The sequence below is a fragment of the Anabrus simplex genome, chromosome 2 (genome assembly GCF_040414725.1).
Source record: "Anabrus simplex isolate iqAnaSimp1 chromosome 2, ASM4041472v1, whole genome shotgun sequence".
NCBI lineage: Eukaryota > Metazoa > Arthropoda > Insecta > Orthoptera > Tettigoniidae > Anabrus > Anabrus simplex.
The window spans coordinates 43,998,680-44,012,526 of record NC_090266.1 but is presented as its reverse complement, the minus strand read 5'-3'; the positions used below and the strand labels follow the sequence as shown (position 1 = coordinate 44,012,526).

The window sequence follows — 13,847 nt, the reverse complement described above, 5'->3', positions numbered from 1 at the left end:
ATTTCTTCAGCTTGCTTGTGTAATGAACGCCAAAAAAGAAATGGAAGAGCTAAGAAAAGATCAAAAGCTGCTAACTGGGGTAGTATGGAAAACGTAAGCAATTGTAATTGAATCAGCGAGTTGAAAAGGATACACATTCCAAAATCCTTACTTTTCAGGAGGAGAGACTGAGCTCGATAGCTGCAGTCGCTTAAGTGCGGCCAGTATCCAGTATTCGGGAGATAGTAGGTTCGAACCCCACTGTCGGCAGCCCTGAAAATGGTTTTCTGTGGTTTCCCATTTTCACACCAGGCAAATGCTGGGGCTGTACCTTAATTAAGGCCATGGCCGCTTCCTTCCCATTCCTAGCCCTTCCCTGTCCCATCGTCGCCATAAGACCTATCTGTGTTGGTGCGACGTAAAGCAACTTGCGGGGGGGGGAAACTTTTCAGGAGAACGGAAAAGCTGTTTTGTAGCTAAACGAAAGGTTTGATCAAAAATGTTTCTATTAGGCATTTATACATCATATTTCTGCGTATTCAACTACAAAGTATGGAAATCATATTATGTATTATGGTTTTCAAGTTATGCTATTTTTTTATCTCAAGGAATATGTCCCATTTTATATGTACTCAAATTTGAGAAAGATATTTGTAGGGGCAGATAATGTATAATAAACTCGCAATATCAAAAGTCTATTAAGCAGTAACACATTATTACACAAAAATACGCCCAACCATAATTTCTTTTATAGTTATTCATTGTCATTCTGTCTCTTTAAAGTGTTTTACTTTACGAAGATGTCTAGCTTCCATAACCTCTGAGAATGGTGTATGTATTCTATGTTTAAAATATCGTGAAGATCATCAAAGTTATCATCCATTCTTTCAATGTGTGTTCAATGTTAAATGGATAAGTCGAATATTTCACCACGATTATATTACAATAGACAATAAATACTGGCTTTTTACGGACACCTATCCAGAATGGACTCAAATAGATTATCTCATAGGATCTTCAAGGCTGCTAACAAGGGCAAAGCTACTGGGTTCGTGTGGATGAAGCAAGTGGAGAAGGACCTTTCGGAACTCCACATAAATCAAAACGACATAGCTGATCGGAGTAACTATCATTCAACTCTTAAAACTAAATCCTTTGTAACATCCCTCACAGAAGTTACCCACAGACCAAAAGACGAGACCAGGAAATGGTCTGAGGAACGTAAGATTGAATTTAGCCGGAAAATGAAGGACTACTGGGCCATCAGGAAAGCTCGAGGTACCAACAAGAAAACAGCTGCCAAACCAGCCGCTAAGAACACCAATTGTGGCAAACAACGACGATGACTTCAAGAAACAGCTAAAACACAAGCACCGTGGTCCATAGATGGCCCTAACGAATTAAAAAAACTACAAAAATAAACTTCTCACTCGTTTCTTTTTCCGCTACTCACTGTTATACAACGCTTATACAAGGGTGCTGGTCTGTATAAGCAATTCAATGAATAACTACAACAGATGTATACACAGGAGGCTTATACACTTTTAATTAGTAACGAATTTCACATAAACGGTGTATAAACCTTCTATAAAAGTTATACACCGTTTATTAGTAAGACGGCTACAGTTTAACACTAACAATTTTATGTTTTGCTTCCTATGCTGTCATCGCCGCTTCCAGGTCCACCCTGTTTGCCTGAATGTACCTCCCTATAACTCTTCCAAACAAACCTCCTAATTTATATGTACCATTGCGGCTCAAGTGAAGGCTGAGCGTAGATCCCTATCTCGTACCCACCCATTAGGATCTGCAAATCTCGCTCACAATTTCCCACCTACCCATTCCATAGTCTCATTTAAATCCCCAATTTGGCCGTGCGCGTAGAGGCGCGCGGCTGTGAGCTTGCATCCTGGAGATAGGAGGTTCGAATCCCTCTATCGGCAGCCCTGCAAATGGTTTTCCGTGGTTTCCCATTTTCACACCAGGCAAATGCTGGGGCTGTACCTTAATTAAGGCCACAGCTGCTTCCTTCCCACTCCTAGTCCTTTCCTATCCCATCGTCGCCATAAGACCTATCTGTGTCAGCGCGACGTAAAGCCTCTAGCAAAAAAAAGCAAATCCCCAATTACCCTCCATTTAGTATCCCTCCTACACAGTATCCTACTGATGACAATCTCTGCTGCCATGAACCTACTACGTTGGTGTAGCGGGGGGGGAGAGGTGATACTCGAACATGGTGCGTCCCAGGTGGCGGGTAGGGGGGTCCTAACCGGCTTGCTGGCAGACTTGAAGGAAATAAAATACCTCTCACGGACCAAACACACAACCCTCTGTGGGTGGGGGACACAGGCGAAGAATACACACATGGTATCCTCTGCCTGTCGTAAGAGGCGACTAAAAGGAGCGACCAAGTGATGATCACTTTAGAACCATGAGACTACTTGTATTTAGTACCATCACACAGAGAACACCATGGGTCGCTCTTACTTGCACGTAGTACCACTATGTCAGATACAAAATAGGTTTGCGATTAGTAGCAACAGTGTGTGCCAACAGGATGCATTTTACAGTACCTGTGATTCGTACCCCTATATGAGCGACGCCATGTTTCTGCAAGTGACAACTCTCATGATTGGTCCATATTGAAACTGACTATAAGCAAAATTTTCACAAAATAATTTATTTATTATCACCACCTATTCAATACATGCCACGTGTTTTGTGGTAGAAATTTACATTATCTGTATATATATATATATATATATATATATATATATATATATATATATATATATATATATAAAATAAGAGTTTTGCCTGTACATTGCTCACAATTTGAAAAGAATGGTATATCTGTATCGGTCATGTCCATAGTAACAAGGAAATGCACTTTTTACTTTTCTGTAATTTCTGTCTGTCATGTATGTATGTATGTATGTATGTATGTATGTATGTATGTATGTATGTACACGCATCACTAGAAAACGGCTGAAGAGAATTTAATGAAAATCGGTATGCAAAGTTGGGGAATGAGTCGCTACAGTCTAGGCTATAAACAACTTTATTCACGCTGAATGAAATGGTAATCTAGGGGAAGGCATAAAATTTAATTCTCAAATATTTATATTATTAGTGGTCGTATCGATAAATACTACATATAGTTTGTAAAATACTGGACAGTTTAATATCGAAGTACATCAGAGGGATATGTGATGATAAAAATTGGTTCATGAGGAGCCAGTATGGATTTAGCAAGAAATTTTCTTGTGAGGCACAACTGGTGGGATTTCAGCAGGACATATCAGATCAGTTGGATTCAGGAGGTCAGTTAGATTGCATAGCCATAGATCTTTCCAAAGCCTTTGATAGAGTGGAACATTGAATATTATTAAAGAAATTGGAGGGAATAGGATTGGACGTAAGGGTTACACGTTGGATAAAAACATTTCTAAATTCAAGGGTTCAGAAAGTCAAAGTACAAAATAATGCATCTCAGGAAGAGAAAGTTTGGAAGGGAATTGCACTGGGTAGTATAATCGGTCCGTTACTTTTCTTAATATACGCAAATGATTTAGGGAACAATATAACATCAAAAATAAGATTGTATGCAGATGACATAATTGTTTTCTAGGGAAATAAACAACATTGAGGATTGTTCAGAATTACAAAGGGACCTTGAAAGTATCCAACAATGGGTTGAAGAAAATAATATGAAGGTTAATGGAGGCAAATCAACTGTTACAACTTTTACAAACAGGAGCTTTAAAACTGGATTTGAATATACTTTACATGAGGTAGTTATCTCAAAACATGGCAAGTGCAAATACTTAGGTGTGAGATTTGAAAGTAATTTGCACTGGAAGGGTCATATTGATGACATTGTTGGGAAAGCATACAGATCGTTACATGTCATAATGAGGCTACCTAAAAGATGCAACAAAGAATTAAAAGAAAAAGTTACTTGAGTATGGTTCGTCCATTATTGGAATATGCAAACAGTGTTTGGGATCCTCACCAAGAATACCTAATGAAAGAAATAGATACTGTGCAGAGGAAAGCACCAAGATTTGTAACAGGGGATTTCAGGAGAAAGAGTAGTGTAACAGAAATGTTAAAGGAACTTGGGTGGGAAACTTTAAGTAAGAGAAGGGAGAAAACTAGACTTATAGGATTATATAGAGCCTATACAGGAGAAGAAGCATGGGGAGATATCCGTGAGAGGCTTCAGTTGGAAAATAATTATATCGGCAGGACTGACCACAAATATAAAATTAGAAGGAATTTTAGCAGAAGCGATTGGGGTAAATTTTCATTCATTGGGAAGGGTGTGAAGGAGTGGATCAGTTTACCAGGGGTAGTGTTTGATCCTTTCCCAAAATCTGTACAGATATTCAAGAAGAGAATAAACAGCAACAGAGAAAATAAATGAAGTGTTAGAGGGCATTCGACCAGTGCAGGTTATTGTAAATTTAAAAAAAGTGTGTGTGAATAAATTAATTCCATCCCCTGGTCTAAGGAGTTTGGACAGCCAAAGTAGGGGACTGCCTGTAGGGGTGAAGTACAGTGGGGACTTCGAGGGCCCTGGGACCACTACGGTAGCTGTGAAGGCCCTTCAGGAACTCTGAAAAGTGGTGGCAAAAGGGGCTCTGGTTAAGACGCAGCAGGTCGTTATGCTACGTAGGATCCAGAACGGGTAAGAAAAAAAGGTAAATAAATAAATGCAATGTAAATATTAATCCTATACCAGTTGTATAGTATCATTTGAAGTAATTCCACATACTGTATATCAGTTGACTATATTTGTAAGTAGTACAGGAGATATTATAATTAGAATTTTGTAAATAATATAAATTTATTAAGGATGAGCTGCGTGTTTAATAGAAAACATTGTTAGCGTAAATTGTATAATATTGTATTATAGGAAAATTTTCTTCTCTTGTTAATTTAATATTTAGTGCTTGACAGTAATGTATTTTAGTGTACCATTTGCCACCGAGGTAGACACCTCATTTGCAAATAAAGATATTTTGATTTGCTTTGATGTCTGTTACTTCTAACTTATAAATTAGATGTCCTGAGTCCACCCAGCTTTCGCTTCCATAAAGCAAAGTTGGTCTGAAAACAGACCGATGTAAGGACAGTTTTGTCTGGGAGCTGACTTTCTTCTTACAGAATACTGCTGATCGCAACTGCGAGCTCACTGCATTAGCTTCACGACACCTTGATTCAATCTCACTTACTATATTACCATCCTGGGAGAATACATAACCTTAATACTTGAAATCATCGACCTGTTCTAGCTTTGTATCATTAATTTGACATTCAGTTCTGTTGAATTTCTTACCTACTGACATCAATTTGGTCTTCGAGAGGCTAATTTTCATACCATACTCCTTGCACCTCTTTTCAAGTTCCAAGATATTACACTGCAGGCTTTTGGCACAATCTGCCGTTAACACTAAGTAGTCAGCATAGGCCAGACTGCTTACTACATTTCCACCTAACTGAATCCCTCTCTGCCATTTTATACCTTTCAGCAGATGATCCATGTAAACTACGAACAGCAAAGGTGAAAGATTACAGCCTTGTCTAACCCCTGTAAGTACCCTGAACCAAGAACTCATTCTACCATCAATTCTCACTGAAGCCCAATTATCAACATAAATGCCTTTGATTGATTTTAATAATCTACCTTTAATTCCATAGTCCCCCAGTATGACGAACATCGTTTCCCTCGGTACCCTGTCATATGCTTTCTCTAGATCTATGAAACATAAATACAACTGCCTATTCCTCTCGTAGCATTTTTCAGTTACCTGGCGCATACTGAAAATCTGATCCTGACAGCCTCTCTGTGGTCTGAAACCACACTGGTTTTCATCCACCTTCCTCTCAACGACTGATCGCACCCTCCCTTCCAAGATGCCAGTGAATACTGTGCCTTGTATACTAATCAATGAGATACCTCGATAGTTGTTGCAATCCTTCCTGTTCCCTTGCTTATAGATAGGTGCAATTACTGCTTTTGTCCAATCTGAAGGTACCTTACCATCACTCCATGCTAATTTTATTACTCTATGAAGCCATTTCATCCCTGCCTTCCCACTATACTTCACCATTTCAGGTCTAATTTCATCTATTCCTGCTGCCTTGTGACAATGGAGTTTATTTACCATCCTTTCCACTTCCTCAAGCATAATTTCACCAACATCATTTTCCTCCTCCCCATGAGCTTGGCTGTTTGCAACACCACCAGGATGATTTCCTTTTACATTGAGAAGATGTTCAAAATATTCCCTCCACCTCTCCAGTGACTCCCTGGGGTCTATTATGAGTTCACCTGAATTACTCAAAACACTGTTCATTTCCTTTTTCCCTCCCTTCCTAAGATTTTTTATTACTGTTCAGAAAGGTTTCCCTGCTGCTTGACCTAGCCTTCCCAGGTTGTTACCAAAATCTTCCCACGACTTCCTTTTGGATTCAACAACTATTTGTTTTGCTCTGTTTCTTTCATCTACGTACAAATCCCTGTCTGCCTCAGCCCTTGTTTGGAGCCATTTCTGATAAGCCTTCTTTTTACGTTTACAGGCTGCTCTCACTTCATCAGTCCACCTAGCTGTTCGCCCTTTCTCATCTTTACACACAGTTGTTCCTAGGCATTCCCTTGCTGTTTCTACTACAGCATCCCTGTATGCCACCCATTCACTTTCTATATCCTGAACCTGCTTACTGTCTACTGTTCGAAACTTCTCACTAATCATATCCATGTACTTCTAATTTCCTCATCCTGGAGATTTTCTACCCTTATTCGTTTGCAGACAGATTTCACTTTCTCTACCGTAGGCCTAGAGATACTTAGTTCACTACAGATCAGATAATGGTCTGTAATCATCGAAAGATCCTTGGAAAACTCGTACATTCCTAACAGATTTCCTGAATTCAAAGTCTGTTAAGATTATGGATCTGGTACCCCTAGCCTCCCATGTGTAGCGGTGAATAGCCTTATGCTTGAAGAATGTATTCGTAACAGCTAAACCCATACTAGCACAGATGTCCAGCATACGCTTCCAATTCCCAATAGGTTCCATATCTTCCCCACATTTACCAGTCACCCTTTCGTATCCTTCAGTTCTATTCCCAACTCTCGCATTGAAATTGCCCATTAGGACTATTCTATCCTTGCTGTTGACCCTGACCACGATGTCACTCAATGCTTCATAAAATTTATCAACGTCATCTTCATCTGCACCCTCACATTGTGAATACATGGACACAATTCTAGTCCTAATTCCTCAAACTGCCAAATCTACCGACATCATTCGCTCATTTACGTGCCTAACAGAAACTATGTTGCGTGCAATGGTATTCCTGATAAAGAACCTTACCTCAGACTCTGCCCTTCCCTTTCTAACACCCGTCAAGTACGCTTTATAATGTCCTATCTCTTCCTCGTTATCTCCCCTTACCCGAATATCACTTACTCCTAGCACATCCATATGTATCCTCTTTGCTGACTCAGCCAGTTCTACTTTCTTTCTTCCATAAGCCCCAATAATATTGATAGCTCCCCATCGAATTCCATTTAGTTCACCAAGGTTTTTCCAAGGAGTCCCTCGCCTGTCAAATGGGAGTGGGACTCCGTTACTCCCGTAGGTCCGAGGCTTGCTTAAAATGTTCTGAGCTCGGTAAATTCATGAGGCAGTATGTTACCTTACTTACACATAGTCCAAGTGAGGATCTCTCCTCTAACTGGTTATGGACCATCGGTAAATTATATAGTCCTAGCCGCCTGAGCACAAGGAGGGCCAGGACTCAGAATATGTCCGAGATGCCCACTCCCATTCCATAACAACTGGTATCCCGACTCTCAGGACCACTTACTAGGCTACTCAGTCGTTGCCCATGGTTCACGAACTAGGACGCGACTACAGTAACCCACAAACATGAACCACATATAGCATTAAATTTCCGACCATTTATGTCTTATACATTTTTACCGTACCAGCTATGATAACACAGATATTCTTGTATTTGTATTTTTGTTGCTAAGTCCATATCAACGCCAAGCCATGAGAAAATGGGTTAACAGAATTTAATGAAAATCGGTATATAGAGTCGGGGAATAAGAAACTGCAGTCTAAGCTATAAACAATTTTATTCCCCCTGGGTGAAATTGTACTTTTAGGGGAAGGCGCCTAATATTTTTAAATACCTACGTTTTTGGTTCTGTCGAAAAGTACTACATAACAAAAGTTACAGAGAATACAATTTCCGATCCTTTATGTTTTATTCAGTTTTACCATACCGACTATGATGAATGGTATTTCAGAGTGGGAAGAAAACTAAATGTGAAGGCCTACAGTATCGAAAGCACATGACATTGATCAACAATAACATTACATTGACCATTGTTTGCTGTGATGTTATTTGTCTCATGCTGCCTTTCAACTCCGATTGATGGGATTACTGCTGCGTACCGAATATCATAGCCTGCCTGAATATTGGCAGGAAATAGCCGGGGAGTTAGAAAACTTTCTTCTTTAGCATGCCATTGCTCTGGTTCATATACTTTCTGATACAGCTGGTACGTAACACACCGAGCTCGATAGCTGCAGTCGCTTAAGTGCGGCCAGTATCCAGTAATCGGGAGATCGTGGGTTCGAGTCCCACTGTCGGCAGCCTTGAAGATGGTTTTCCGTGGTTTCCCATTTTCCAACCAGGCAAATGCCGGGGCTGTACCATAATTAAGGCCACGGCCGCTTCCTTCCAACTCCTAGGCCTTTCCTATCCCATCGTCGCCATAAGACCTATCTGCGTCAGTGCGACGTAAAGCAAAAAAAATAAAAAAAATAAATTTAGACCTATTCCAAATTATAGCACCACAGTTCACTAAATAACTTAAAATTCAACCCTGAAAAGAGCCGTTTCTTAAGAAAAGCTTCTTCGTCTTTACGTTTATTAAATTCTACATTCATTTTATTTCTAATTATCAGTGAAGAGGGGGTTTATTTTGTGGCTTGGAAGAAGTATTTGCCTGCAAGTCAGATGGATTTTTCTGACGCCAGTGCAGTGAAAAAAATGAAATGGTGTGTGGCTTTTAGTGCCGGGAGTGTCGGAGGACATGTTCGGCTCGCCAGATCCAGGTCTTTTGAATTTACACCCATAGGCGATCTGCGCGTCGTGATGAAGATGAAATGATGATGAAGACGACACATACACCCAGCCCCCATGCCAGCGAAATTAACCAATGATGGTTAAATTTCCCGACCCTGCTGGGAATTGAACCCAGGACCCCTGTAACCAAAGGCTAGCACGCTGACCATGAATTGATATTTTGTGACTCATCGGGTACTCCTAGGAAACGAATTTGTGAAAGGGCATAGTTTTTGCCTTGGGAGTCTCCACTATTCAACCCTCTCCCCACCGTAAAAAGATGAAGAGTGTTCACGAATCACGGCTGTCTGCAGCTTGGTCATTCCAGCTCTGGAACTTTGTACTCTTAGATCGGTAGTGTAGTTCTGTTCGTTAAAAGTGAGAAAATATGTGGTGTTTCATTTGATCAAGTATTTCATATGAAAGCATTGCTTTAAATCGTGCCATTCCTACTGACATCATTGTAATGTATGTTCATTTCAGTTGGGAAACCCAAGAAGACAGTCATTCTGAGGATGTAAAAAGGCAGGTGGAGAGTGAGTGTCTTCCATTATAATGAAAAGCCCCCAACCTGATTGTGACTGATGGTATGCAAGCAGGTCTACCATTACGGTGAAAATTCCCTTACTCAGTCTTCATATGAGAAAAGATGTTTTGTGACTTCTCCGTCGCATTTCTAGGGTGGTGTTAAGAGCTATGCAATCTAATAAAATCTTACTCACAACGTGTACAATAGAATTCCGTATACAATGTAGAATTCCATAGCGAAGCACAAGTATGTCAGCTATTACTATATAAACTTCTCAGGGACATGTTTCGCCCCTTCTTAAGGGCATCATCAGCCTGTAGGCAACCTTAAGGTCAAATGTCTGAATCCTTGTTTATCCTTACACAGTTTACAATGAAAGTTTGATTACACATCAAAGACCTCTTAAAATTAATATGCTACAATTATACTATAAAAGGATGCCACATTACCTACTATGAGTATCGGAAACTGATGGTATCTTGTACCATTGTACCCCCTCTACGCCCCACTCCTCCTTTACCATACAGGTATAACACAAGGAATAGAAGTGGTAGTCAGGCAGGAGCTGCCAGAACAGTCAGATCTACCTAGCACAACTTTGAAGAGTAAGTTACTGCACAATTGATGTATTCGATACTTGGGATTTCTTGTTAATACGCATGCTTCAAAATTCTAATTCTAACTTCTCTTTTAATTCATACAGACAATATCCCTCTCTAAGACTTATAATCACATCAACAAGAAAGATTATTCACACATGACGTTTTGTAAACACCAAGGACACAGTTTCACAATTAAGCAGCACGTTCAACTTGGAATCTTGACATTGCTTCACACGACATAAAACATACAATCATATATTTATAATTTTAATAACACTCGATATTATCCAATGTACTGTTAAACATCCTGCTGTTATTTATAATTATTTGACATTGATTTTATCACGATCAGGTACAATGAACATTTGGGTCAAATGTACCCAAGGAAGAGTACATACACTCTTTACTCAAGACTGTTGCCTTCCCAACGGTCTGCAAGTTATTATGAAGAGGATCTGTTTTAGCTTTGGACTTTTTTAGAATCTAGAATGAACAGCACCAGTAAGTTTTAATTTTCATGTGTACAAGATATCATCAGTTCCCGATACTCAGTGTGTAATGTGGCATCTTTTTATAGTATAATTGTAGCATATTAATTTTAAGAAGTCTTCAATGTGTAATAGACCTTTCATTGTAAACCATGTATTGATAGACACGGTTTCAGACATTTGACCTTAAGGTTGCCTACAGGCTGATGATGCCCTTAAGAAGGGGCGAAACATGTTCCTGAGAATGTTATATAGTATTATGTAAATTTCAACCACATAACACGTGGTGATGATAAATAATTTATTTTGTGATAATTTTGCATACCATGGTTCTGCCTTGCCTATGCTTAGTACCCACAATGTGAGGAACACCACAGGATAGTGCGAGTCCCTGTGGTTCACTTATGTGAGGAACGCCATAGGTTTGCGTTGCCTGTAAATAGCGCATCAATGTGCGAAACACCATAGATCTGTGTTCCATGTGCGCAATACATTACCTGTGAATAGTACCATAATGTGTGGAATACCGCGAGTCTACGCTACTTTTGATTAGTACCGCAACATGACAAATAATATGGTTCTACTTTCCTAGCAATAAGTTCCATTATGAGGGGCCGATGACCTGGATTTTGCACCCGTTTCGACTACGAGCATCCTCGATTCAGTATTGTGCTTTGGAAGCAGTCCCTTGGTCAGTAATACTATTCTTTAACGCTTGTTTCTGGGAATGTGGGGCATTGCGGATCGGATCCATTGATTGTTTTAACTTCATATCCATCCATTCATTCTTTGTCCTCACGTTTTTGAACTCTGGTCAGTGGAGGATTATGGATTTTTAAATTGTCATAATATTTTGTCTCATTTTGTATCATTAGGGGCTGATGACCTAGATGTTAAGCCCATTTAAACAACGAGTATCATTGTCACCAACAGTCTCTGCTTCCTTAAACTACTCCTGTGCTGCCGTAACGAGATCTCGAACATCTCCAACTATGCTGGTACCAGTTCATGCTTGCCTTGCGTTGTTGGTTCCAACATGGAAAATTACCGCCTTCTCCTTGCCCTCCTCCCTTCCTTCTGTTTTCTTCAACATCTGCCTTAATCTGATTCCTGGATAACACCCTATCCTGGTTCTCTTTCCTCCACATACTTTCCCTACACGCCTGACGAATCGCCATGACGAGAGCCTCAGCCCCACCCACATTAGATATCCTCCACTCCTGGTCTCTCTTTAAGTTTCCCTTTCTTATTGGTCCTTTTCCCCTCACCCCACGCCACCTCTGTAACACTTCTCTGATCTCCAGGAAACAATCTGGATATCATCGCTGCCGGGACAAAACCTTCTATGTGAAATATTTTAGCTTAGAACTTTGGCCGGTAACGTTCTGTCATCTAAGGTTCAATATTGTGTGAATATTGTCGAGGGATTCTCGCTCTTGATAATGTATGTGCTGCGGGTCAGTATATCTCCAAAAATATTATCACATTGGAGGTTTTGTCCCGGCAACGACGATATGCTGTTACGTAAAATGTGTCTGTTGATAGTCATAACTAAGGCTAGCTGGGGATGGCCACATGTGTTTTTGAACAAAAGTAGCATTGCAAGATGTCTCCCAGCCTAGAAGATATTGTGAATTACCACAGATATATTTTCGGTGTGCACCAGAGAAATTCGTATTTGCTTTCGGAAATTGTAATGTAGATCAGACGTATTCGTTGTGTGGTAGTATTTATGTTTTTCAATATTAATGTTTAACTAAACTATACAATTTATTTATTTATTTATTTTTTCAAAATGTATTTTCCTAAAATTATGGTAGGGGCGGGAATATTCTCATATATACGGTATTAAGTAGTCACTTGAATATTTATCCCTTATGTAGCTTATGTGTGATAATTTCTGATATCTGGTAGTCATAAATAGAACTCTAGTATCCTCTTGTATCTTGAAACCTGTTGTTTACTATGATTATATTTTATGTAGCTACTGCTTAAACATATGCCATTATTAGTTGCTATTTTATAATGGAATACTTATAAATAGTATTTGTTTGAATTGCAGAAAGTCAGCCAACATCAATCAATGGGTATGTGAAGCCGTTCCTGGTTACGCATGTTCCGGGATGGGGTGGACCAGGTTCTATGGCTAGCTACCCAAATACTCCTCAAATGTACCCACATTCGCCAGATCCGAGTGTAACGAGGGACACTCCGTCTGTATCAAGTGCAGTCAGTGAGTCGGTTAGTAGGTAAGTGTATGGAAGAGTTTATTCAGAATCGGAAAGCTGCTTTGAGAAGCTTGAATTGGTTTTTGCTATTTAGATGACCGCATTAACCCCCACTCCCCACCCTCTCTGCTCTCTCTTGGGATGAGGAATTCTGATTTAACTTGGAAAATAAGCCTTGTATATTTAAAAATCATATTTAACTGTGTGAATCTCATCTTATAATTCAAATTCTTTGTAAGTTTTTTTCTTGCTACACCATTCTTGTTTCTTAGCTTGCTTCTGTCTTAGCTGACTTAGTAGTTCATTTGGTTAGGTACTTGTTTCCTGTTTTTAAAAGTTACAGGAATGAATTCTTGAGCTGTCAGTTGACATTTAAGATTGCTTGAATATGTGAGACCTGTGAGAGTAGATTACAGAATTTCTCTTGGATAAAATTTTTGTCACTCCAGCATCAGCAGTAAAAGAAATGAAAAACCCATTGCAAAATTGTAGTCACTTTTCTCCAAATACCGTTATATGGGCACATTTGTTGCTTATGTTATGATGCTATTCTGTATAGAGTAATAAATAAGGTACAAGATTGAGAGCAACTGCAACGTGACCTCGATAATGTTGTGAGATGGACAGCAGGCAATGGTATTTTGATCAACGGGGTTAAAAGTCAGGTTGTGAGTTACACAAATAGGAAAAGTCCTCTTAGTTTTAATTACTGTGTTGATGGGGTGAAAGTTCCTTTTGGGGATCATTGTAAGTATCTAGGTGTTAATATAAGGAAAGATCTTCATTGGGGTAATCACATAAATGGGATTGTAAATAAAGGGTACAGATCTCTGCACATGGTTATGAGGGTGTTTGGGGGTTGTAGTAA

The 13,847-nt window shown here is 39.6% G+C and overlaps 1 protein-coding gene across 3 annotated transcripts in view; it reads left to right on the top strand.

Annotated features, from left to right (window-relative positions):
* Stat92E (Signal transducer and transcription activator Stat92E) overlaps positions 1-13,847 on the top strand; it is a 522,273-nt gene that overhangs the window by 470,637 nt on the left and 37,789 nt on the right. For all 3 annotated transcript variants that reach the window (XM_067140262.2, XM_067140261.2, XM_067140263.2), the window contains exon 16: positions 12,814-13,000. In XM_067140262.2, coding sequence (XP_066996363.1) covers positions 12,814-13,000 — 187 coding nt within the window. The remainder of the gene's footprint in view (positions 1-12,813; positions 13,001-13,847) is intronic.